This window comes from Petromyzon marinus (genome assembly GCF_048934315.1).
Source record: "Petromyzon marinus isolate PM22_M1 ecotype Great Lakes invasive population chromosome 68 unlocalized genomic scaffold, UKy_Petmar_22M1.pri1.0 chr68_unloc.1, whole genome shotgun sequence".
Lineage (NCBI taxonomy): Eukaryota > Metazoa > Chordata > Hyperoartia > Petromyzontiformes > Petromyzontidae > Petromyzon > Petromyzon marinus.
The window spans coordinates 1,478,449-1,504,104 of record NW_027422597.1 but is presented as its reverse complement, the minus strand read 5'-3'; the positions used below and the strand labels follow the sequence as shown (position 1 = coordinate 1,504,104).

General features: G+C 46.9%; 2 protein-coding genes across 4 annotated transcripts in view; both read right to left on the bottom strand.

The window, feature by feature from the left end:
* The window catches only part of LOC142908043 (uncharacterized), a 65,937-nt gene extending 55,668 nt beyond the window's left edge, over positions 1-10,269 (bottom strand). The window contains exon 1 of the mRNA XM_076058205.1: positions 10,211-10,269. Coding sequence (XP_075914320.1) covers positions 10,211-10,269 — 59 coding nt within the window. The remainder of the gene's footprint in view (positions 1-10,210) is intronic.
* LOC116958029 (cGMP-dependent protein kinase 1-like) overlaps positions 1-25,656 on the bottom strand; it is a 295,703-nt gene that overhangs the window by 147,269 nt on the left and 122,778 nt on the right. Inside the window, exon 1 of one of the 3 annotated variants that reach the window (XM_076058104.1) lies at positions 11,487-12,227. The exons of 1 other annotated variant lie outside the window; for it this stretch is intronic. In XM_076058104.1, coding sequence (XP_075914219.1) covers positions 11,487-12,154 — 668 coding nt within the window. In that variant the 5' untranslated portion in view covers positions 12,155-12,227. Of the gene's footprint in view, positions 1-11,486; positions 12,228-25,656 lie in introns of those variants that run through there. One more of the 3 variants, XM_076058102.1, reaches the window with a different exon arrangement.

Below are 25,656 nucleotides of genomic sequence, written 5' to 3'. Positions count from 1 at the left end.
CATAGCGCAGCGTAGCGCTAACCGCTACCACTACCGCTCCCCAACACACCAACACACACTCACACACACACACACGCACACACACACTCACACACACACACACGTACTCAAACACACACCCCCCTCCACGTACTCAAACTCTCACAAAGAAGATTAATGGCCTGGTCCATAAATGACATCACGCGGTTTTGGAGGATTTTTGACCCCCCACCCCGTCCGCCCCCTCCTAGTCCGACCCCCACAAACCCCCCCCCCCAAAAAAAAATATGACGTCACAAAGCTCTACCCCCACGCACCAACACCACCACCCAAAAAAAAATAATGCTTCAAATCGCTTTAAACCATTGTCATTGTAGCGCGTGTTTAAATGTGGCGCTGCACTCTGATGTTGTAGGACGAAAACATCACAAAGTCTGAATTTTGATTTGAAGCTTTCGTGACTGCAGTAATTCATATTCTTGGCTCTTTCGGTAAAGTCACCACCACGTTGAAGGGGAAACAATAAAATAATAATAAAATATATAAAACATTTAAATTATTATTAAAACAATAAAATTATTATTCTTGGCTCTTTCGGTAAAGTCACCACCACGTTGAAGGGGAAACAATAAAATAATAAATATATAAAACATTTAAATTATTGTAAAACAATAAAATTATTATTCTTGGCTCTTTCGGTAAAGTCACCACCACGTTGAAGGGGAAACAATAAAATAATAAAAATATAAAACAATACAATTATTGTAAAACAATAACATTATTATTCTTGGTTCTTTCGGAAAAGTCACCACCACGTTGAAGGGGAAACAATAAAATAATAATAAAATATATAAAACATTAAAATTATTGTAAAACAATAAAATTATTATTCTTGGCTCTTTCGGTAAAATCACCACCACGTTGAAGGGGAAACAATAAAATAATAAATAAATATATAAAACATTTAAATTATTGTAAAACAATAAAATTATTATTCTTGGCTCTTTCGGTAAAGTCACCACCACGTTGAAGGGAAACAATAAAATAATAATAAAATATAAAACATTAAAGTTATTGTAAAACAATAAAATTATTATTCTTGGCTCTTTCGGAAAAGTCACCACCACGTAGAAGGGAAACAATAAAATAATAAAAATATAAAACATTAAAATTGTTGTAAAACAATAAAATTATTATTCTTGGCTCTTTTCGTAAAGTCACCACGTTGAAGGGGAAACAATAAAATAATAATAATAAAATATAAAACATTAAAGTTATTGTAAAACAATAAAATTATTATTCTTGGCTCTTTCGGTAAAGTCACCACCACGTAGAAGGGAAACAATAAAATAATAAAAATATAAAACATTAAAATTATTGTAAAACAATAATATTATTAATCTTGGTTCTTTCGGTAAAGTCACCACCACGTTGAAGGGGAAACAATAAAATAATAATAAAATATAAAACATTAAAATTATTGTAAAACAATTAAATTATTATTCTTGGTTCTTTCGGTAAAGTCACCACGTTGAAGGGGAAACAATAAAATAATAAAAATATAAAACATTAAAATTGTTGTAAAACAATAAAATTATTATTCTTGGCTCTTTTCGTAAAGTCACCACGTTGAAGGGGAAACAATAAAATAATAATAAAATATAAAACATTAAAGTTATTGTAAAACAATAAAATTATTATTCTTGGCTCTTTCGGTAAAGTCACCACCACGTAGAAGGGAAACAATAAAATAATAATAATAAAATATAAAACATTAAAATTATTCTAAAACAATAAAATTATTATTCTTGGCTCTTTCGGTAAAGTCACCACGTTGAAGGGAAACAATAAAATAATAAAAATATAAAACAATAAAATTACTGTAAAACAATAAAATTATTATTCTTGGCTCTTTCGGTAAAGTCACCACGTTAAAGGGAAACAATAAAATAATAAAAATAATAATATATATGAAACAATAAAAAAAATTCTCACGACGTTTCGACCATAACACCGACCGTTTGTGTTATGGTCGAAAGGTCGTGATAGAATTTTTTATTGTTTTATATATTTAAATTTTATTATTTTACTGTTTCCCTTCAACGTGGTGACTTTACCGAAAGAGCTAAGAATATCAAAAAAGTCAATTTACTCAAGTAGAACGTGTCGTCTATATTTATGTCTTACCCTCCTCCCACCCCCCTAGATGCGTGAGGCCATTCATGTCTCTCTCTCTCTCTCCACCCGTGGTCGCGTGTATTTTTTAGTAAACAGATGAAAAAAAATACTAAAATGTAAACTACCTCAACGTTATATTCTTAGTTTTTTCGGTAAGGTCACCACGTTGAAGAGAAACAACAAAATAATATATAAATATATATAAAACAATAAAAACATTCTCACGACGTTTCGACCATAACTCAAACGGTCATCTTCAGGTGTGTTGGTTTGCAAAAATTTATTTTTAAACGGCGCATTTATTTATTTATAAAAAAATAAATTTATTTACCATCGACCATCGACGATGGTAGTTATACAAAAATAAAAAGAGATCCCACCAACAGCCTCGTCACACAAACCAACAAAATAATTTCTGATTCAACCGCATTAATTGATCAATCTAAACAGTTTTCGTTAAAACCTTCTGCTGCCAGGCCACCAAGATTATACGGCTTACCAAAAATACATAAAGTTGATACACCTCTTCGTCCCATAGTCTCTACTATCAGCTCCCCCACCTACAAACTAGCTCGTTTTTTGTCTGAAATCCTGCGTCCTTTCACTGGAAAGACCACCTCTGCGGTACAAAATTCTACTCACCTGGTATCAACAATCAAGGGTATTTCCCTGTCCCCAGACGACCTGCTTGTCAGTTTTGATGTAGTTTCCTTATTCACCAAGGTTCCTGTACCTGACACCATTGCAATCATTGAAGACTTGGTTCATCAAGGACTAAACACTGAGGTACCCCCCCTGGTGAGACACTGTTTAACCAATACATACTTCACTTGGAATGGAACTTTCTACAAACAAACTGAGGGCACCCCAATGGGCTCCCCCCTTTCTCCAGTTATAGCTAACATTTTCATGGAGAAATTTGAGACTGACGCCATCCAGACTGCCACTCTGCGCCCAACCTTATGGAAGAGGTACGTGGATGACACTTTTGTCATCTGGCCACATGGCCGGCCTGCTCTAGACAGATTCTTCGACCACATCAATTCCATACACCCAGCCATCAGATTTACCATGGAAGTCGAAATAGATGGCAAGATACCTTTTTTGGATGTCCTAATTAAAAAGAGACCTGATGGTTCAATGAGCCACTCTGTCTACAGGAAAGCTACCCATACGGATGCTTATCTGAAACCGGATTCCCACCACCATCCATCACAGAAGAATTCTCTCATCAAGACTCTGTATCATAGAGCCCAATGCATATCCGACCAGGAACACATAAGCAGTGAACTCAAGCACGTACACCAAGCTCTTAGGGCTAATGGTTACTCCGACTATACAATCCGCAAAGCTATCACTCAAACCATGAAGAAGAACCCTCTTGAGGAGCCTTTCAAAACCATCACTTTACCCTACATTGCTGGGATCACAAAAAAGATCTCCAAAATCTTGAATAAACACAAGATCCAGGTCCGTTTCAACACATTACATAAAATCCGTGATCTGGTTCCGTCTGTAAAAGATGTGATTCCGGACATACAATACCCTGGTGTCTACAAACTAAGTTGCCTCTGTGGTAGTAGTTACATTGGAGAAACCAAACGCCATATCTCGGACCGCATTCGTGAACATAAAGCAGACCTTAAACACGGTAGGACCAACACCTCGGCCGTAGCAGATCATTGTTCTAATTCAGTAGGCTCACATGCCATTGACTTTTCCAAGACGGAGGTTCTTTGTAAGCCATCTGGCTTCCATGAGAGATTCGTTCATGAGGCTATCCACATATACAAACACAGAGACAATTTCAACCGAGAAGATGGATTCTATCTTAGCAATCATTGGAAAGATTTGATAAATCATTTCAGTTCTTGATTGATTGTTCACGCTTACAGTGCCTTTCAGACAGCATACATAAAAACAAATTTCGTCTCCCCCCTCCTCTTTTCAAAAAATAGATGGACTAGTCCTGGCAAACTGCCATCGTTGCGCGTGACGCAAACGTTATTTTTATATATATAAATAAATATGCCGTTTTCAAAATAAATTTATGCAAACCGACACACCTGATGATGACCGTTTGAGTTATGGTCGAAACGTCGTGAGAATTTTTTATTGTTTTATATATATTTTGTTATTTTGTTGTTTCTCTTCAACGTGACTTTACCGAAAAAACTAAGAATATACATGTATTATATTGATGTAATTTAGAATTAGTTTTTTTCACATCGGTTTACTGTATGATAGTTTGAGTTGTTGCAATCCCCTTTGGCGTCCATGTACGAGGTGCCTCTGTGGATGTGTAGGCTTTGACTTTAACACAGCTATTTCTGTGACCAGTCACAAGCTAATCACTCAGCTATTTCAATGCTAAATTATCCTGTTTGATTTGTACTAGGTGCCTCTGTGGATGTGTAGGCTTTGACTTTAACACAGCCATTTCTGTGACCAGTCACAAGCTAATCACTCAGCTATTTCAATGCTAAATTCTCCTGTTTGATTTGTACTAGGTGCCTCTGTGGATGTGTAGGCTTTGACTTTAACACAGCCATTTCTGTGACCAGTCACAAGCTAATCACTCAGCTATTTCAATGATAAATTCTCCTGTTTGATTTGTACTAGGTGCCTCTGTGGATGTGTAGGCTTTGACTTTAACACAGCCATTTCTGTGACCAGTCACAAGCTAATCACTCAGCTATTTCAATGATAAATTCTCCTGTTTGATTTGTCCTGGGTGCCTCTGTGGATGTGTAGGCTTTGACTTTAACACAGCTATTTCTGTGACTAGTCACAAGCTAATCACTCAGCTATTTCAATGCTAAATTCTGCTGTTTGATTAGTACTAGGTGCCTCTGTGGATGTGTAGGCTTTGACTTTAACACAGCTATTTCTGTGACCAGTCACAAGCTAATCACTCAGCTATTTCAATGCTAAATTATCCTGTTTGATTTGTACTAGGTGCCTCTGTGGATGTGTAGGCTTTGACTTTAACACAGCCATTTCTGTGACCAGTCACAAGCTAATCACTCAGCTATTTCAATGATAAATTCTCCTGTTTGATTTGTCCTGGGTGCCTCTGTGGATGTGTAGGCTTTGACTTTAACACAGCTATTTCTGTGACTAGTCACAAGCTAATCACTCAGCTATTTCAATGCTAAATTCTGCTGTTTGATTAGTACTAGGTGCCTCTGTGGATGTGTAGGCTTTGACTTTAACACAGCTATTTCTGTGACCAGTCACAAGCTAATCACTCAGCTATTTCAATGCTAAATTCTCCTGTTTGATTTGTACTAGGTGCCTCTGTGGATGTGTAGGCTTTGACTTTAACGCAGCTATTTCTGTGACCAGTCACAAGCTAATCACTCAGCTATTTCAATGCTAAATTCTCCTGTTTGATTTGTACTAGGTGCACTGTGGATGTGTAGGCTTTGACTTTAACACAGCTATTTCTGTGACCAGTCACAAGCTAATCACTCAGCTATTTCAATGCTAAATTCTCCTGTTTGATTTGTACTAGGTGCCTCTGTGGATGTGTAGGCTTTGACTTTAACATAGCTATTTCTGTGACCAGTCACAAGCTAATCACTCAGCTATTTCAATGCTAAATTATCCTGTTTGATTTGTACTAGGTGCCTCTGTGGATGTGCAGGCTTTGACTTTAACATAGCTATTTCTGTGACCAGTCAAAAGCTAATCACTCAGCTATTTCAATGCTAATTTATCCTGTTTGATTTGTACTAGGTGCCTCTGTGGATGTGTAGGCTTTGACTTTAACGCAGCTATTTCTGTGACCAGTCACAAGCTAATCACTCAGCTATTTCAATGCTAAATTCTCCTGTTTGATTTGTACTAGGTGCACTGTGGATGTGTAGGCTTTGACTTTAACACAGCTATTTCTGTGACCAGTCACAAGCTAATCACTCAGCTATTTCAATGCTAAATTCTCCTGTTTGATTTGTACTAGGTGCCTCTGTGGATGTGTAGGCTTTGACTTTAACGTAGCTATTTCTGTGACCAGTCACAAGTTAATCACTCAGCTATTTCAATGCTAAATTCTCCTGTTTGATTTGTACTAGGTGCCTCTGTGGATGTGTAGGCATTGACTTTAACGTAGCTATTTCTGTGACCAGTCACAAGCTAATCACTCAGCTATTTCAATGCTAAATTCTCCTGTTTGATTTGTACTAGGTGCCTCTGTGGATGTGTAGGCTTTGACTTTAACATAGCTATTTCTGTGACCAGTCACAAGCTAATCACTCAGCTATTTCAGTGCTAAATTCTCCTGTTTGATTTGTACTAGGTGCCTCTGTGGATGTGTAGGCTTTGACTTTAACACAGCTATTTCTGTGACCAGTCACAAGCTAATCACTAAGCTATTTCAATGCTAAATTCTCCTGTTTGATTTGTACTAGGTGCCTCTGTGGATGTGTAGGCTTTGACTTTAACACAGCTATTTCTGTGACCAGTCACAAGATAATCCCTCAGCTATTTCAATGCTAAATTATCCTGTTTGATTTGTACTAGGTGCCTCTGTGGATGTGTAGGCTTTGACTTTAACATAGCTATTTCTGTGACCAGTCACAAGCTAATCACTCAGCTATTTCAATGCTAAATGCTCTTGTTTGATTTGTACTAGGTGCCTCTGTGGATGTGTAGGCTTTGACTTTAACATAGCTATTTCTGTGACCAGTCACAAGCTAATCCCTCAGCTATTTCAATGCTAAATTATCCTGTTTGATTTGTACTAGGTGCCTCTGTGGATGTGTAGGCTTTGACTTTAACATAGCTATTTCTGTGACCAGTCACAAGCTAATCACTCAGCTATTTCAATGCTAAATGCTCTTGTTTGATTTGTACTAGGTGCCTCTGTGGATGTGTAGGCTTTGACTTTAACACAGCTATTTCTGTGACCAGTCACAAGCTAATCACTCAGCTATTTCAATGCTAAATTCTCCTGTTTGATTTGTACTAGGTGCCTCTGTGGATGTGTAGGCTTTGGCTTTAACATAGCCATTCCTGTGACCAGTCACAAGCTAATCCCTCAACTGTTTCAATGCTAAATTCTCCTGTTTGATATGTAAACCCCTTTGTCAAGGTGCCTCACTTCTCTCAACCAGCTTAAAAAGACGCTGCGAATCTTAGCAGCGTTCATTGCAGCTCTGTCGTCCCAAGGTTTGTTCCTTTCACCTGAAGAAGGCCGCTTGTGTTGTGGCCGAAACGTCGTGGGAATTTTATTGTTCTATTCTATTATTGTATTCTCATTCCACGTGACTTTACCGAAGGAACCAAAGTTGATTAAATGCGTAGTTAAGTTTTGTGGTATTTTAAAAAGAAAGAAAAAAACATGTTCATAGATTAGTTTTAGACTCCGGATCACACTTCCATACATCCCTCCACATCAGCCGGCACGGCTCCATTGCAGCCACAGGGAGGAGTGAACGGCTGAATTTCTCCAACCTTTGATGCGCTGCAAAGTTCCGGCAACGATCAGCAACCACCCACCCACCCACCCACACCGCCCCGCACCTCGCCTCTGGATTGATATCTGGGCCTTTAAAAGGTGACTCAACGAGGACGATTCCTCTAATCTCCTCCAGAGAAGTCACTTCAGCCAGAGCCTAGGGACAGAACGCTCATCGAGAGACACCGGCATCTGATTAGTGAGCGTACGTTTTTGTTGTTGTTGTTGTTGTAAACCAAGTTTAGTTTTTGTATTTTAAAAGGTAAGGCCCCAACTGAGCTACGTGCCTCTTTTTCAGGAGCCACCTGGATAATCGCGGACGATAGCAGCTCCACCAAGTGGCTGATCATCGTCCATCGCGTGGGAATTTCTGGCAGCAAGTTAAATCACTCCCAGTGCGTAGAGACGTCGATTATAAATGTGGCGGTGGTGGTGGCGGTGGTGGTGGTGGTGGTGGTTGTGGTGGTGGTGGTGGTGGGGTGGTGGTGGTGGTGGTGATGGGGTGGTGGTGGTGGCGGTGGTGGTGGTGGTGGCGGGGTGGTGGTGGAGGTGGTGGTGGTGGTTGTGGTGGTGGTGACGGGGTGGTGGTGGTGGCGGTGGTGGTGGTGGTTGTGGTGGTGGTGGTGGTGGCGGCGTGGTGGTGGCGGTGAATGCGCTGGTGATGGTGGTAGTGATGAAGGTGGTGGTGGTGAAGGTGGTGGTGATGGTGGTGGTGGCGGGGTGGTGGTGGTGGTGGTGGCGGTGGTGGCGGCGGGGTGGGGGTGGTGGTGGTGGTGGTGGTGGCGGGGTGGTGGTGGCGGTGAATGCGCTGGTGATGGTGGTAGTGATGAAGGTGGTGGTGGTGGCGGTGGTGGTGGTGGTGGTGGCGGGGTGGTGGTGGTGGTGGCGGTGGCGGTGGTAGTGGTGGTGGTGGTGGCGGTGGTGGTGGTGGTGGTGGAAACCTGAGGGCCTCTTGAAAATAAATCAACGTGACCACGGGACAGAGATTTAGAGACACGCACGCTCCGAATATACAGCAGCAGGCATCAGGATCCGGATGAAACGCACGACCTCCTGTACACCGGGTGAGGTAGTTGATATTTCCTAGACACTGCGGCACCCCGATCGACATTAATCGGCTCGGTGGGTGATGCGGCAATCGGTCAGGTGGGGTCACCCAAATATTTGACCCATCCGTCACGACATACATAGTCCAGCAGATGCGCTCGCTTTGGACCACCGGGGCGTGCATCCATGATGTTGCGTGGATGATGCGCCGATGCCGGAACGCCCGTGGGTTGGTAACCACAAGCCCACGGGCTGGCTGTTGCAGAAAAAAACTGGCCCATGCCTTCCAATCACTCCGTCCCAGTTGCCCGTGCCATGACCCCACTCGGGAATTAAAGTCACCCAACAGGATGGCGATATCCCCGAGGGGCCAACTTTTGCAAGCCATAGAAGGCATCTGACTCACAAGCCTTGGCTGAATCGCACCACTGATGTTCATCTTGAGTGGGGTTTAAGCAAACCACCACCACCACCGCCACCACCGCCGCCGCCGCAATTCCTCATCGCCCGTCGATAGGGAGGACGAGACCCACAATAAGCCTCGGGGCTCGCAGCTTCTCACGCCTCTCCTCCTCGCTCCCACACCACCCTCCCTCAATTAATTTTGTTTTTCCCAGTTTACCGCAGGACTGCCAACCCCCGCGTGCTAAGAACTGGAATGAAAACCGGTCCTCCCGGACCTCCTGTACTCCACAGAGTTCCAGGCGGCACCTGTCCAGCTCCCGACGGAGGAATACCACCCTCTCCTCTACACACACACACACCAGAACAAGTGCTTGAAGACCTCCGATATTCCCCATGAGGCCTCTATTGCCAGTAGCAAAATATAATAATAGGTTTTTTTCCCCCCTTTTGTTCTTGCAACAAAACTGAACCTGTTTTTTTTCTTCTTTGGTTCTTTCGGTAAAGTCACGTAGAATGAGAATAAAATAATAAATTGATAAAATAAAATAACACAATAATATTCTCACGACGTTTCGGCCACAACACAAGCGGCCTTCATCAGGTGAAGGGGGCGAGACTGTCTGGTAGGACAGCGCTGGAGTGACACTCCATCTTCACCTGATGAAGGCCGCTTGTGTTGTGGCCGAAACGTCGTGAGAATATTATTGTGTTATTTTATTTTATCAATTTATTATTTTATTCTCATTCTACGTGGTGGTGGTGACTTTACCGAAAAGAACCAAAGAAGATGAATCATTGCAGTCACGAAAGCTTTAAATCGAAATTGAACCTGTTTTTGTTTTACGAGGAATCATGTTCGCATTAACCACAATGCCTGAGGTCAGAATGCAAACAGAAAAAAAACAACTCTGATAATGTACGTGTCAATGTCCTTGAAATCGATTGGTCCACACCAGAGACAGCTTTCCTTCGAGCCTAGTCTCACGTTGGTGTTGGACCAGATGACGCCATAAAGGTACCGGGTCCAGCTACGGACAGAGGAATGGCAGCCTCTCCTCTTCACACACACACACACCACACACCACACACCAGAGCAAGTCCATCAGACATCCTGTATTTGCACAAAGGTCTCTGCGGTACCAGTCCAGCTCCCGACAGAGGTATTTGCAGCCTCTCGTCTGCAGTGAGCGCTCGGACATTCCGACCTGGCCATTTTGCAGTGAGTTCGCTGCTGTTCCTGGAGGACGCCCGATGGCACAGGGCCAGCCTCCTGGCTCTGCCAAATGTGGAATGGCCAGGAGACATCATAGACGCCTGTCCCCCCCCGCCCCGCCCCGCCCCGGGGCCTTCGGGACGAGCTTAATTGAATCATTAACCACGTGGTTCTTTGGTAATTTGCTTAAAGGTTTAGGGGTTAACACCCCCCCCCTCGCACCCATCCAAAGCCACCCACCCATTCACCACGAAAACCAAAGATTTCCTCCCTTATAGGTTTAAATGGCTGTTTGAGCAAGTGCTGTTGGTGAGTAGCAGCACCTATGCAGGCGGGCAAAGAAACACGAAGGGTGGGTGGCCAGCACCACGCCTGGGTTGGTTTTTTTTGTCTCCCGAGTGGCGATGTCTTCACACCGCGCCATGGTTCTCACTTGAGGCTGAGTCGATCTAGGGATGGCCCGTAACCGGCTCAGACTTTCGTCAAGCGATATTGGTAGTGCAGCGAGCTGATCTCTACGATAGCCACTGACCCATCAAGTCACCCGCCCTCTCATTCACTCACTCGAACTAAACAATTTCCAACTAAACAATGCATTTATTGCGCAGGGCAAAGCCCACCGAGCCATGTAAATCTTCTTCAGAAGAGGTCTGGCTATCGCAAATGATAGCTCAATGAAGCAGCTTATCAAGTGGAAACTTATGGCGGTCAAATACCGTAAAATGCACGACGTTTTTGACACGTTTTTGGACGCGTTTTTGGACGCGTTTTTGGACGCGTTTTTGGTCACGATTTTGACTGTCATGCTCACAGCTCATCGGATTCCTCCTCCAGCCTGAGTGCATTCTCTGATTCTAAACGTGGAGGGAAAAAAAAAAAAAAAACCAGGGGACACCGATAAAAAATCCACGCGACCACAGGGAGAGAGAGAGAGAGAAAAACGCTGGACTCCAAATATACAGCAGCAGGCATCGTCAGGGTCGGGATCGCCAGAAGCGACCCGGCTATCACAAGTTAAAGCTCAACGAAGTGGCTTATCAACTCGTCAAAATGTATAGCAGCAGCAGCAGTAGCAGCAGGCGCCATGGTCGGGCATCGAACCCCACGACCTCCTGCACACCGAGGCGAGGTAGTCAACATCTCTCTTAGCCACCGCCGCTCACCCACCCGACTCACCGTCACCCTCGCCACCACAAAACTCACTCAATGCTCTTGGGGAACGATGGCAGCTTGACGCCTCCGATGTCCTGGACGTTGATGGCCGTGGGCTCGGCAGAGATGGCCTGTCTCTTGCTCCTCTGAGGCTCGTGTCCTACTCCCCCGCTCCCTCCACCGACTCTCCCGACAGCCTCGTGTGTCCCACCCATCACTCCACCAACAATGCCGCCGCCAACGCCAATTCCAATGTTACCAAGGTCACCGGCAATGCCACCACCGCCGCCACAACCACCAATGTCAACGTCGTCATCATCATCATCATCAGCGGCAGCAACGCAAGCCAACTTCAAATCCTTCAGAAGCATCTGCTGCTGCTGCTGCTGCTGGTCAAGCTGATGAATATCGTGAAGCTGATTTGCACTTTGAATTTCACAATCATGCTGCTGCTGCTGCTGCTGAAGAGGCTGCTGCTGCTGAGGCTGCTGATGAGGCTGTTGCTGCTGCTGCTGCTGGTGCTGATGATGGTGGTGGTGGTGGAGCCCGCTGGGCCTCAGCAGGACCGAGCGATACTTGTCCAACTCGTTGCGCAGCTTCTGGATGAGCTCGTCCTTTTGGTCGAGCTCCAGCTCCAGCTCGTCGATGAGCTGGTCGCGTTGCCTCAGCTCCTCGATCTTGGCCTGGAGTGCGTACTGCAGGTCTCGCAGAGTGCCCATCGCTTAGCCCGGCGGCGGTTCGACCACACGGCCGGCGACGACGAGAGGGGAACGGAGCCCCTCCCACCTCCCCCTCCCACCACCACCACCACCACCACCCCCACCACCCACCCACCACCACCGCCACCCCCCCCGAGCTCGGACGAGGTCTGATGTGACTCCGATTGACGATCAAGACGACGACGATGATGAGACCCCCCGGCCCACTTACGCAGAAAATCGAGGCCGTTTCAGGGGGGTTCTCTCGGTCGAGCGCGGTTTCACCGACGCTGCTCCAGGGTTTTGTTCGGTTTTCTTTTTTCTCCCCCCCCACCGCCCGCGCCCCCGCCCCCCCCCCCCCGGCTTGGACGAGGATGTCACCAGCTCGGCGTGCCGCTCAACCGGTACAGAGTTTTGCGCGCTTCAAACAAAACTGTCCGATGCTGCCGGCGGTAAACCCGATAGAGGTTGAATCCTCGTTAGAAAAAGTGCCGTTCGGTTCGCCCTCCTGCTCAAAACGATATGAGGCTGACGCTGATGCAACCACCGATAGAGACCCTCAAAAAGGTGCAAAAAACCGGTCCAACAGTTCGCTTGCTTGTAAAAAAAAAATATATACTGGCTTTTGCTGACGAGACCCACACAAAGGTCCAACTCCTGTATTTGTGTTCATACAACGAGTGTGGTTGTCTTGTTTCAAGCTATCGGAATGTTCCAGCTGCACGTCTCTACCGGCACCTTCCTGCCAAATATTCCTTAGCTACAAAAAGCCCAGAAGAAGATTCGTATGACCCCCTCCCCCCTCCCTCTCCCCTCCACAAATTAACATTCTCATCGAATAGTCGCCTCGTTCAAACTGCTGACTTGTTCCAACTGTCGCCGTGTTCCAAGCTGCCGCGTTGTTTCCTTATCGATCCCTGTGCACAAACAGATGTACCGTTACAGTTGATACGAACTCGTGCCTTGTTCCAACCGTCTTCCTATCGTTCCGACTGCTAATTCGTTTTGCCGTTGTGCCGATAGCTCGATTGTTCAATGCAGTTTACCCTTGCTCCAATCTTTTATGTTCCGTTCCAGCAATTGACTTGTTCCAACTGCCACTCTGCTCCAAAATGCTCTTTTGTTTCAAGCGTCCATTGTAAAGGGAATTCCTTTCCGTCGCACGAGCCCCCTTGTTCCACGGTCTCCCGTGTCCGATTGCTACATTTTGCACGAGAAAACTGCTTCGTTACAACTGTCCCTTTCGGTGAAGAAACTGCCTTTGATCCCAACTGACACCTCTTGTTAAACAAGCTGATTTCTCTCAACTGCCCCTGCCGTTAAAGAAACCGCTTTTGTTCCAACTGACACCTCTTGTTCAAGAAAACTGTTCTGTTCCAACTGTCTCTTTCGTTTAAGAAGCCGCTTTTGTTCCAACTGACACCTCTTGTTCAAGAAAACTGTTCTGTTCCGACGGTATCATTCGTTTAAGAAACCGCCTTTGCTCCAACTGCCACCTCCTGTTCAAGAAAACTATTCTGTTCCAACTGTCTCTTTCGTTTAAGAAGTCGCTTTTGTTCCAACTGACACCTCCTTGTTCAAGAAAACTGTTCTGTTCCAACTGTCTCTTTCGCTTAAGAAGCCGTTTTTGTTCCAACTGACACCTCTTGTTCAAGAAAACTGTTCTGTTCCGACTGTATCATTCGTTTAAGAAACCGCCTTTGTTCCAACTGCCACCCCTTGTTAAAGAAAACTGTTCCGTTCCAACTGTCTCTTTAGTTTAAGAAACCGCCTTTGTTCCAACTGCCACCCCTTGTTAAAGAAAACTGTTCTGTTACAACTGTCTCTTTCGTTAAAGAAACCGCCTTTGTTCCAACTGACACCCCTTGTTAAAGAAAACTGTTCTGTTTCAACTGTATCTTTCGTTTAAGAAACCGCTTTTGTTCCAACTGACACCTCCTGTTAAAGAAAACTGTTCTGTTCCAACTGTCTCTTTCGTTAAAGAAACTGCCTTTGTTCCAACTGACACCCCTTGTTAAAGAAAACTGTTCTGTTCCAACTGTCTCTTTTGTTTTAAGAAGCCGCTTGTGTTCCAACTGACACCCCTTGTTAAAGAAAACTGTACTGTTCCAACTGTCTCTTTCGTTTAAGAAGCCGCTTTTGTTCCAACTGACACCCCTTGTTAAAGAAAACTGTTCCGTTCCAACTGTCTCTTTCGTTTAAGAAACTGCCTTTGTTCCAACTGCCACCCCTTGTTCAAGAAAACTGTTCTGTTCCGACTGTCTCTTTCGTTTAATAAAACGCTTTTGTTCCAACTGACACCCCTTGTTCAAGAAAACTGGTCTGTTCCAACTGTCTCTTTGGTTAAAGAAACCGCTTGTGTTCCAACTGCCACCCCTTGTTCAAGAAAACTGTTCTGTTCCACCTGTCTCTTTCGTTTAAGAAACCGCTTTTGTTCCAACTGCCACCTTTTGTTCAAGAAAACTGTTCTGTTCCAACTGTCTCTTTCGTTTAAGAAACTCCCTTGGTTCCAACTGCCACCTTTTGTTCAAGAAAACTGTTTTGTTCTGACTGTCTCTTTCGTTTAAGAAACCGCCTTTGTTCCAACTGACACCCCTTGTTCAAGAAAACTGTTCTGTTCCAACTGTCTCTTTCGTTTAAGAAACCGCCTTTGTTCCAACTAACACCCCTTGTTCAAGAAAACTGTTCTGTTCCAACTGTCTCTTTCGTTTAAGAAACCGCTTTTGTTCCAACTGACACCTCCTGTTAAAGAAAACTGTTCTGTTCCAACTGTCTCTTTCGTTTTAGAAACCCCTTTTGTTCCAACTGTCCCTTTGGTTAAGAAACTCCCTTTGTTCCAACTGTCCCTTTGGTTAAATAAACTCCCTTTGTTCCAACTGTCTCTTTCGTTTAAGAAACTGCCTTTGTTCCAACTGCCCCTTTGGTTAAAGAAAACTGTTCTGTTCCAACTGTCTCTTTGGTTAAAGAAACTCCCTTTGTTCCAACTGCCACCCCTCGTTAAAGAAACTGCCTTTGTTCAAACTGTCACCCCTCGTTAAAGAAACTCCTTTTGTTCCAACAGCCACCCCTCGTTAAAGAAACTCCCTTTGTTCCAACTGCCACCCCTCGTTAAAGAAACTCCCTTTGTTCCAACTGCCACCCCTCGTTAAAGAAACTCCCTTTGTTCCAACTGCCACCCCTTTGGTTAAAGAAACTCCCTTTGTTCCAACTGCCACCCCTTTGGTTAAAGAAACTCCCTTTGTTCCAACTGCCACCCCTTGTTGAAGAAAACTGTTCTGTTCCAACTGTCTCTTTCGTTAAAGAAACCGCTTTTGTTCCAACTGCCCCTTTGGTTAAAGAAAACTGTTCTGTTCCAACAGTCTCTTTGGTTAAAGAAACTCCCTTTGTTCCAACTGCCACCCCTTGTTGAAGAAAACTGTTCTGTTCCAACTGTCTCTTTCGTTTAAGAAGCCGCTTTTGTTCCAACTGCCACCCCTTGTTCAAGAAAACTGTTCTGTTCCGACTGTATCATTCGTTTAAGAAACCGCCTTTGTTCCAACTGCCCCTTTGGTTAAAGAAACTCCCTTTGTTCCAACTGCCACCCCTCGTTAAAGAAACTCCTTTTGTTCCAACTGACACCCCTTTGGTTAAAGAAACTCCCTTTGTTCCAACTGCCACCCCTCGTTAAAGAAACCCTCCCGGTTCCCAATTGGGAAGTGTTCTTCGTTCCAACTGCTGCCCCTCCTTCCGCTTGTCCCCGGGGGGGGGGGGGGAGTGAGGTTCCGACTGCCCTCGCTGTTTGCTCCCAGCTGTCGCCTGGTCCAAAGCGGACTCCTTCCTTGAATCCTGTTACCGTTGAGGCCCCTTTTGCCTCGCTTCCCTGCTGATTCCTCCCTGGTGCTCCTCGCAGTCACTTCCCCTGAGCTGTCCCGCAACAAATGCGCATGCCTGCTTCACTGAGCCTCCTTGGTGCTTTCACGTTTGCTCTTCCCCCCGGGGTGCCTTCAGCGTGCTCTGTGTCCCGGCGGGTACCGCTCCGCTACGCTTCAGCGCGCTCCCGTAATGATTTCAGTTGCGAACGAATGCTTCACTTCGCTTCCCAATGCTTCTCGGCGCTTCGCCAAGCCTTCTCTGCGGTTTGTCTAACACCCTTTGTGCTCCTCTGCGGTTTGTCTAACGCCCTTTGTGCTCCTCTGCGGTTTGTCTAACACCCTTTGTGCTCCTCTGCGGTTTGTCTAACACCCTTTGTGCATCTCTACGGTTTGTCTAACACCCTTTGTGCTTCTCTATGGTTTGTCTAACACCCTTTGTGATTCTCTGCGGTTTGTCTAACACCCGTTTGCTTCTCTACGGTTTGTCTAACACCCTTTGTGCTTCTCTATGGTTTGTCTAACACCCTTTGTGCTTCTCTGCGGTTTGTCTAACACCCTTTATGCTTCTCTGAGGTTTGTCTAACGCCCTTTATGCTTCTATGCGGTTTGTCTAACGCCCTTTACTGTTTTATATATATTTTATTATTTTGTTGTTTCCCTTCAAGGTGACTTTACCGAAAGAACTAAGAATATGAATTACTGCAGTCACGAAAGCTTTAAATCAAAATTTAAACCCTTTGTGCGTCTCTACGGTTTGTCTAACGCCCTTTGTGCGTCTCTACGGTTTGTCTAACGCCCTTTGTGCGTCTCTACGGTTTATCTAACGCCCGTTTGCTTCTCTGCGCTCCCCGGCGCTTCCCGGCGCTTCCCGGCGCTTCTCTGTGCCTCACTTTGATCCCTGACACTTGTCGGCGCTTTGCGACGCTCCGCTTCATGTAAACTCCGCTGCTGCCTTGCTCGCCGCCGCCTCCGCCGCCTCCGCCGCCTCCGCCGCCGCCTCCGCCGCCTCCGCCGCCTCCGCCGCCTCCGCCGCCTCCTCCGCCGCCTCCGCCGCCTCCGCCGCCTCCGCCGCCTCCTCCGCCGCCTCCGCCGCCTCCGCCGCCTCCGCCGCCTCCGCCGCCTCCTCCGCCGCCTCCGCCGCCTCCGCCGCCTCCGCCGCCTCCGCCGCCTCCGCCGCCTCCTCCGCCGCCTCCGCCGCCTCCTCCGCCGCCTCCGCCGCCTCCGCCGCCTCCGCCGCCTCCGCCGCCTCCTCGGCCTCCGCTAATCTCCGGCTCGCCTCACCGTGCTCCTCGGCGCTTCGGTCTGCTCCCCCTTGCTTCTCGACGCTTCGCTCCGCATCGCCAAATCTCTGCTCCCGCTGCGCTTCCCTTTGGCTTCCCTCTCCCCCACGCCCGCCCGCCCGCCCCTCCACTGCGCTTCAACTTGCTTCACGCTCAGCTTCCATCTTCCTTTCCGCTTCGCTTTCCCCCGCTTCCCGTCCGCTTCTCCCCCGCTTGCTGTCCTCGTCGGCCGCCCGCAAACTTCCCCACCGTCAAATCCGCTGAGAGGAAGAAGAAGAGGAAGAAGAGGAAGAAGAAGAAGACGAAGAAGACGAAGAAGAAGCAGCAGCCGGCGATGGCGGCGGTGGTGGTGGTGGTGGTGGCGGCGGGGGCGGTGGAGCAGACATCCAAAACGGGGGCCACCCAGCCGGTCGATTTGGGGAAATTCGCTCGTCCTCCTTCCTGCCTGCTCGCCGATTTCCGTGGCGCTTCTGGTCGTAGCCGCGTTGATTCAAAGCGTTTCGGTTTAATGGCTCTGTCAGGAAATGATATCGCGAAGAGATTTTTTTTATTTTTTTTTATTTTGGGACACCGGACTTCATTAGCAGATGCGTGGATTATGTTTTTTTTTGTTTTTTACTTTGGATACGTAGACAGAGATGGAGAGAGAGAGAGGAGAGAGGAGAGAGACGGAGGAGATCTGCATCATTAGGGCTAGGCGCACGGAATGTAATGATCTGGCCGAAAATCTACGTGGTGAGATTCCCTCCACCACCCGACACAGCCCGCACGACAAATGGGATCGTCACTCAACCAGTGAATGAGTGAGTGAATGAGTGGATGGGTGAGTGAATGAGTTGGGAAGGGAGTGAGTCGGTGAGTGGGTGTGTGTTTGGGTGACTGAGTGAGTGGTTGGCTGGATGTGTGAGTGGGTAAGCGGGTGAGTAGGTGAGTGGGTGAGTGGGTGGGTGAGTTACTGGTGGGTGAGTGAGTGACTGAGTGAATGAGATGTGTGTGAGTGAGAGGGTGTGCATGAGTAAGTTGGTGAGTGGGTAGGTGAGTGGGTGGGTGGGTGAGTGAGTGGTGGGTGGGTGAGTGGGTGGGAGAGTGAGTAGGTGATTGAATGAGTGGTGGGTGGGTGGGTGGATGGGTGAGTGGTGGGTGGGTGAGTGAGTTAGTGGATTGGAGGGTGGGTGAGTGAGTGATTGAGTGAATAAATGAGTGAGTGAGTGAGTGACTGGTGGGTGACTGAGTGAGTGGGTGAGTACATGGGTTCGTGAGAAGGTGAGTGAGTGGATGAGTGAGTGAGTGGTGGGTGTGTGGGTGGATGGGTGAGTGGTGGGTGGGTGGGTGAGTGATTGAGTGAATGAGTAAGTGGGTGAGTGGGGGAGTGGATGAGTGGGTGGGTGAGCGAGTAGGTGGGTGGGTGATTAGGTGAATGGGTGAGTGAGTGAGTGAGAGAGAGTAGGTGGGTGAGTTAATGGGTGGGTCATTGGGTGAGTGGGTGGATGAGTGATTGAGTGGTGGGTGAGTGAGTGAGTGAGTGGTTGATTGCATGAGTGAGTGGGTGAGTGAGTGGGTGCGTGAGTGAGGGGTGGATGAGTGAGTTAGTGAGGGAGTGCGTGAGCGAGTGAGTAACTGAGCGAGTGGGTGGTTGAGTGAATGATTGGAGGAGTGCGTGAATGAGTAGGCGAGTGGGTGAGTGAATGGGCGAGTTGGTGTGTGAGTGAGTAAGTAGGTGAGTAGGTACGTGAGTGAGTGGGTAAATTAGTGAGTGAGTGGGTGGGTGAGTAAGTAGGTGGTGGGTGAGTGGGTCGGTGGATCGGTGAGTGAGTGGATGAGTGAATGAGTGGGTGGGTGAATAGATGAGAAAAAGTAGGTGAGTGACTGGGTGGGTCAGTTGTTGAGTGAGTAAGCGAATGAGTGATTGGGTGGGTGAGTGGATGAGTGAGTGGGTGAGTGAGTGAGTGGGTAACTGGCTGGGTGAGTGGATCAGTGATTGGGTGAGTGAGTGGGTGACTGGATGGGTGAGTTGTTGAGTGAGTAAGCGAATGAGTGAGTGGGTGAGTGAGTGGGTGACTGGGTGGGTGAGTGGATGAGTGAGTGGGTGAGTGAGTGGGTGACTGGCTGGGTGAGTGGATCAGTGATTGGGTGAGTGAGTGGGTGACTGGGTGGGTGAGTGGATGAGTGAGTGAGTGGGTGACTGGCTGGGTGAGTGGATGAGTGAGTGGGTGAGTGAGTGGGTGACTGGCTGTGTGAGTGGATGAGTAAGTGGGTGAATGAGTGGGTGACTGGGTGGGTGAGTGGATGAGTGAGTGGGTGAGTGAGTGGGTGACTGGGTGGGTGAGTGGATGAGTAAGTGGGTGAGTGAGTGGGTGACTGGCTGGGTGAGTGGATCAGTGATTGGATGAGTGAGTGGGTGACTGGCTGGGTGAGTGGATCAGTGAGTGGGTGACTGGGTGGGTGAGTGGATGAGTGAGTGGGTGAGTGAGTGGGTGACTGGGTGGGTGAGTGGATGAGTGAGTGGGTGAGTGAGTGGGTGACTGGCTGGGTGACTAGATGAGTGAGTGGGTGAGTGAGTGGGTGACTGGCTGGGTGAGTGGATCAGTGATTGGGTGAGTGAGTGGGTGACTGGCTGGGTGAGTGGATGAGTGAGTGGGTGAGTGAGTGGGTGACTGGCTGGGTGAGTGGATGAGTGAGTGGGTGAGTGAGTGGGTGACTGGCTGGGTGAGTGGATCAGTGATTGGGTGAGTGAGTTGGTGACTGGGTGGGTGAGTGGTTGAGTGAGTGAGTGACATGAAATATCAAATCTCGCGTAATAACTTTATTACGGGTGGTGGAGCGTATTGAGGCACGCGTTTGGCCGGATCATCGAGTATCGCTCACGTCATGCAATCGATGGCTACGCACGGTGCGAAAGGACGGCCAACGTACAGGACACACTTACGTAAGTACAGATAGTCCCCGAGTTACGATGGTCGGACTTACGATATTTCGACCTCACGATGGCGCTAGCGATACGACAAAAATTGTTAAATATTTTAAATTCCGCGCGGCAGGCAAACGCGGCAGCGGACGACGCGTTCAATGCACGTTAAAATATTCTCGTAGCAGATAAGGATTGTTTCCTGGAACCCAAAAAAACAAACGTTATGTTAAATTGCAGTTCGCATAGGCAGGCTAAGAATTTACCTTGTTATTTTAATTACTTTACATTTTGCGGTGCAATACAGTATTGTAATTAATAAAAACCTACAGTATATACGTTTTATATACGGTACGGTACTGTAAATTGCTCTGGTTTTTGCTCAATAATCACCATTCTTTAAGACTCCTGGGTAGGCTAAGGCCGTCTTCGACTTACGATATTTTTTTGACTTTAACGATGGTTCTTCTTTGGTTCTTTCGGTAAAGTCACCACCCACGTAGAATGAGAATAAAATAATAAATTGATAAAATAAAATAACACAATAATATTCTCACGACGTTTCGGCCACAACACAAGCGGCCTTCATCAGGTGAAGGGGACGAGACTGTCTGGTAGGACAGCGCTGGAGTGTTGTGGTCGAAACGTTCGTGAGAATTTTATTGTGTTATTTTATTTTATTAATTTATTATTGTTATTCTCATTCTACGTGGTGGTGGCGACTTTACCGAAAGAACCAAAGAAGATGAAATCCTTGCAGTCACGAAAGCTTTAAATCGAAATTTAACTATGGTTGTCTGAACGCATCTCCATCGAAATAGAGGACTACCTGTACGTTATACGTATAGACGTACACATGTAGACGCACACATACAGACACACACGCGGATACATACATGCACACGTACACACATACAAAGACAAAGATCCCCCGTGTAGCCTGTACCAGACTGTTGGGCCAAGTGGCTCTTAGGAGCGAGTGGAAGCGCCTATGAAGGATACCAGGCACTGTGGCAAAGGAGGGCTGTGTGGGACTAGCATCACACCAGGCCGCCTACCCAGATGTGATGTTTTAAACACGGCGCTAAAGTACGTGCGTGCACATACACCCAAATACACCTACCACTACACGCGCGCCTACCACTACACACACTCCTACCACTACACACACACCTAGCACTATACACACCACTACACACACACCTACCATTACACACACACCTACCACTACACACACACCTACCACTACACACACCTACCACTACACACACGGATAGCACTACACACACACCTACCACTACACACACCTACCACTACACACATGCCTACCACTACACACACCTACCACTATACACACCTACCACACCACACACACCTACCAATACACACACACCACTACACACACACCTACCACTACACACACCTACCACTACACACACACACATACCACTATACACACACCTACCACTACACACACCACTACACACACACCTACCACTACACACACCTACCACTACACACACACCTACCACTACACACACACCACTACACACACCTACCACTATACACACCTACCACTACACACACCTACCACTACACACACCTACCACTAGACACACTTACCACTACACACACACCTACCACTACACACACCTAGCACTATACACACCACTACACACACACCTACCACTATACATACCCCTACCACTACACAACACCTACCACTACACATACCTAGCACTACACACACTTACCACTACACACACACCTACCACTACACACACCTACCACTATACACACACCTACCACTACACACACACCTACCACTACACACACCTACCACTACACACACACCTACCACTACAAACACCTACCACTACACACACCACTACACACACCTACCACTACACACACCTACCACTACACACGCGCCTACCACTACACACACACCTAGCACTACACGCACACCTACCACTATACACTCACCTAGCACTATACACACCACTACACACACCTACCACTACACACACCTACCACTACACACACCTACCACTAGACACACACCTACCACTACACACACACCTACCATTGCACACACACCTACCACTACACACACCTACCACTACACACACACCTACCACTACACACACCTACCACTATACACACCTACCACTACACACACCTACCACTATACACACCACTACACACACCTACCACTACACACACCTACCACTACACACACACCTGCCACTACACACACCTACCACTACACAGACACCTACCACTACACACACCTACCACTACACACACCTACCACTACACACACCTACCACTACACACACACCTACCACTACACACACCTACCACTAGACACACTTACCACTACACACACACCTACCACTACACACACCTAGCACTATACACACCACTACACACACACCTACCACTATACATACCCCTACCACTACACACACACCTACCACTATACACACCTATCACTACACATACACCTACCACTACACATACCTAGCACTACACACACTTACCACTACACACACACCTACCACTATACACACCTATCACTACACATACACCTACCACTATACACACCTACCACTACACACACCTACCACTACACACACCTACCGCTATACACACACCTACCACTACACACACCTAGCACTATACACACCTACCACTATACACACCACTACACACACCCCTACCACTACACACACACCTACCACTACACACACACCTAGCACTACACACACACCTAGCACTATACACACCACTACACACACCCCTACCACTACACACACACCTACCACTACACACACCTACCACTAAACACACCTACCACTACACACACCTACCACTATACACACCTAGCACTATACACACCTACCACTACACACACCTACCACTACACACACACCTAGCACAAAACACACCACTACACACACCTACCACTATACATACAGCTACCACTATACAGACACCTACCACTACACACACACCTACCACTACACACCTACCAATACACACACACCTCTCACTACACACCTACCACTACACACACACCTCCAACTATACATAGACACCACTACACACACACCTATCACTACACACACCTACCACTACACACACCTACCACTATACACGCCTACCACTATATACACCTACCAATATACACACACCTACCACTACACACACACCTACCACTATACCCACACCTACCACTACACACACACCTACCACTATACACACCTACCACTATACACACCTACCACTATACACACACCTACCACTACACAAACACCTACCACTACACACACCTACCACTATACACACCTACCACTACACACCTACCACTACACACACACCTACCACTACACACACACACCTACCACTATACACACCTACCACTATACACACCTACCACTATACACACACCTACCACTACACAAACACCTACCACTACACACACCTACCACTATACACACCTACCACTACACACCTACCACTACACACACACCTACCACTACACACACACCTAGCACTACACAAACACCTACCACTACACACACACCTACCACTACACACACCTACCACTACACACACACCTACCACTACACACCTACCACTACACACACACCTCCCACTATACATAGACACCACTACATACACACCTATCACTACACACACCTACCACTACACACACCTACCACTATACACACCTACCACTATACACACACCTACCACTACACACACACCTACCACTACACACACCTACCACTACACACACCTACCACTACACACACACCTACCATTACACACACCTACCACTACACACACACCTACCACTATACACACACCTACCACTACACACACACCTATCACTACACACACCTACCACTACACACACCTACCACTACACACACCTACCACTACACACACACCTACCACTATACACACACCTACCACTACACACACACCTATCACTACACACACCTACCACTACACACACCTACCACTATATACACCTACCACTACAGACACCTAACACTACACACACCTACCACTACACACACCCCACTACACACACCACTACACACACACACACACCTACCTCTACACACACATACCACTACACACCTACCACTACACACACACCTACCACTACACACACCTACCACTACACACACCTACCACTACACACACATACCACTAAACGCACACCTACCACTACACGCAACACCAACTACAATACACACCTACCAATACACACACACCTACCACTACACACACACCTACCACTACACACACACACACCACCACACACACACCTACCACTACACACACACCTACCACTATACACACCTACCACTACACACACACCTACCACTACACACACCTACCACTGCACACACCTACCACTATAAACGCCTACCACTACACACACACACACCTACCATTACACACAAACCTACCTCTACACAAACACCTACCACTACACACAGACACCTACCACTACACACACCTACCACTACACACACATACCACTGCACGCGCACCTACCACTACACGCAACAGCTACTACTATACACACCAACCAATACACACACACCTACCACTACACACACACCTACTACTATACAAAGACCTACCACTACACACACCTACCACTAAACAAACACCTACCACTACACACACCTACCACTACACACACACCTACCACTACACACACACCTATCACTACACACACCTAGCTCTACACACACACCTACCACTATACACACCTACCACTACACACAAACCTACCACTGCACACACCTACCATTATACACACCTACCACTACACACACACATATATCACTACACTCACAACCAGTACACTCACCTACCACTACACACACACCTACCAATACACACACCTACCACTACACACACACCTACCACTACACACACACCTACCACTGCACACACCTACCACTATACACACCTACCACTACACACACCTACCACTACACACACACCTACCACTACACACACACCACTACACACACCTACCATTACACACACCTACCACTACACACACACCTACCACTACACACACCTACCACTACACACACACCTACCATTACACACACCTACCACTACACACACACCTACCACTATACACACACCTACCACTACACACACACCTATCACTACACACACCTACCACTACACACACCTACCACTACACACACCTACCACTACACACACACCTACCACTATACACACACCTACCACTACACACACACCTATCACTACACACACCTACCACTACACACACCTACCACTATATACACCTACCACTACAGACACCTAACACTACACACACCTACCACTACACACACACCACTACACACACCACTACACACACACACCTACCTCTACACACACATACCACTACACACCTACCACTACACACACACCTAC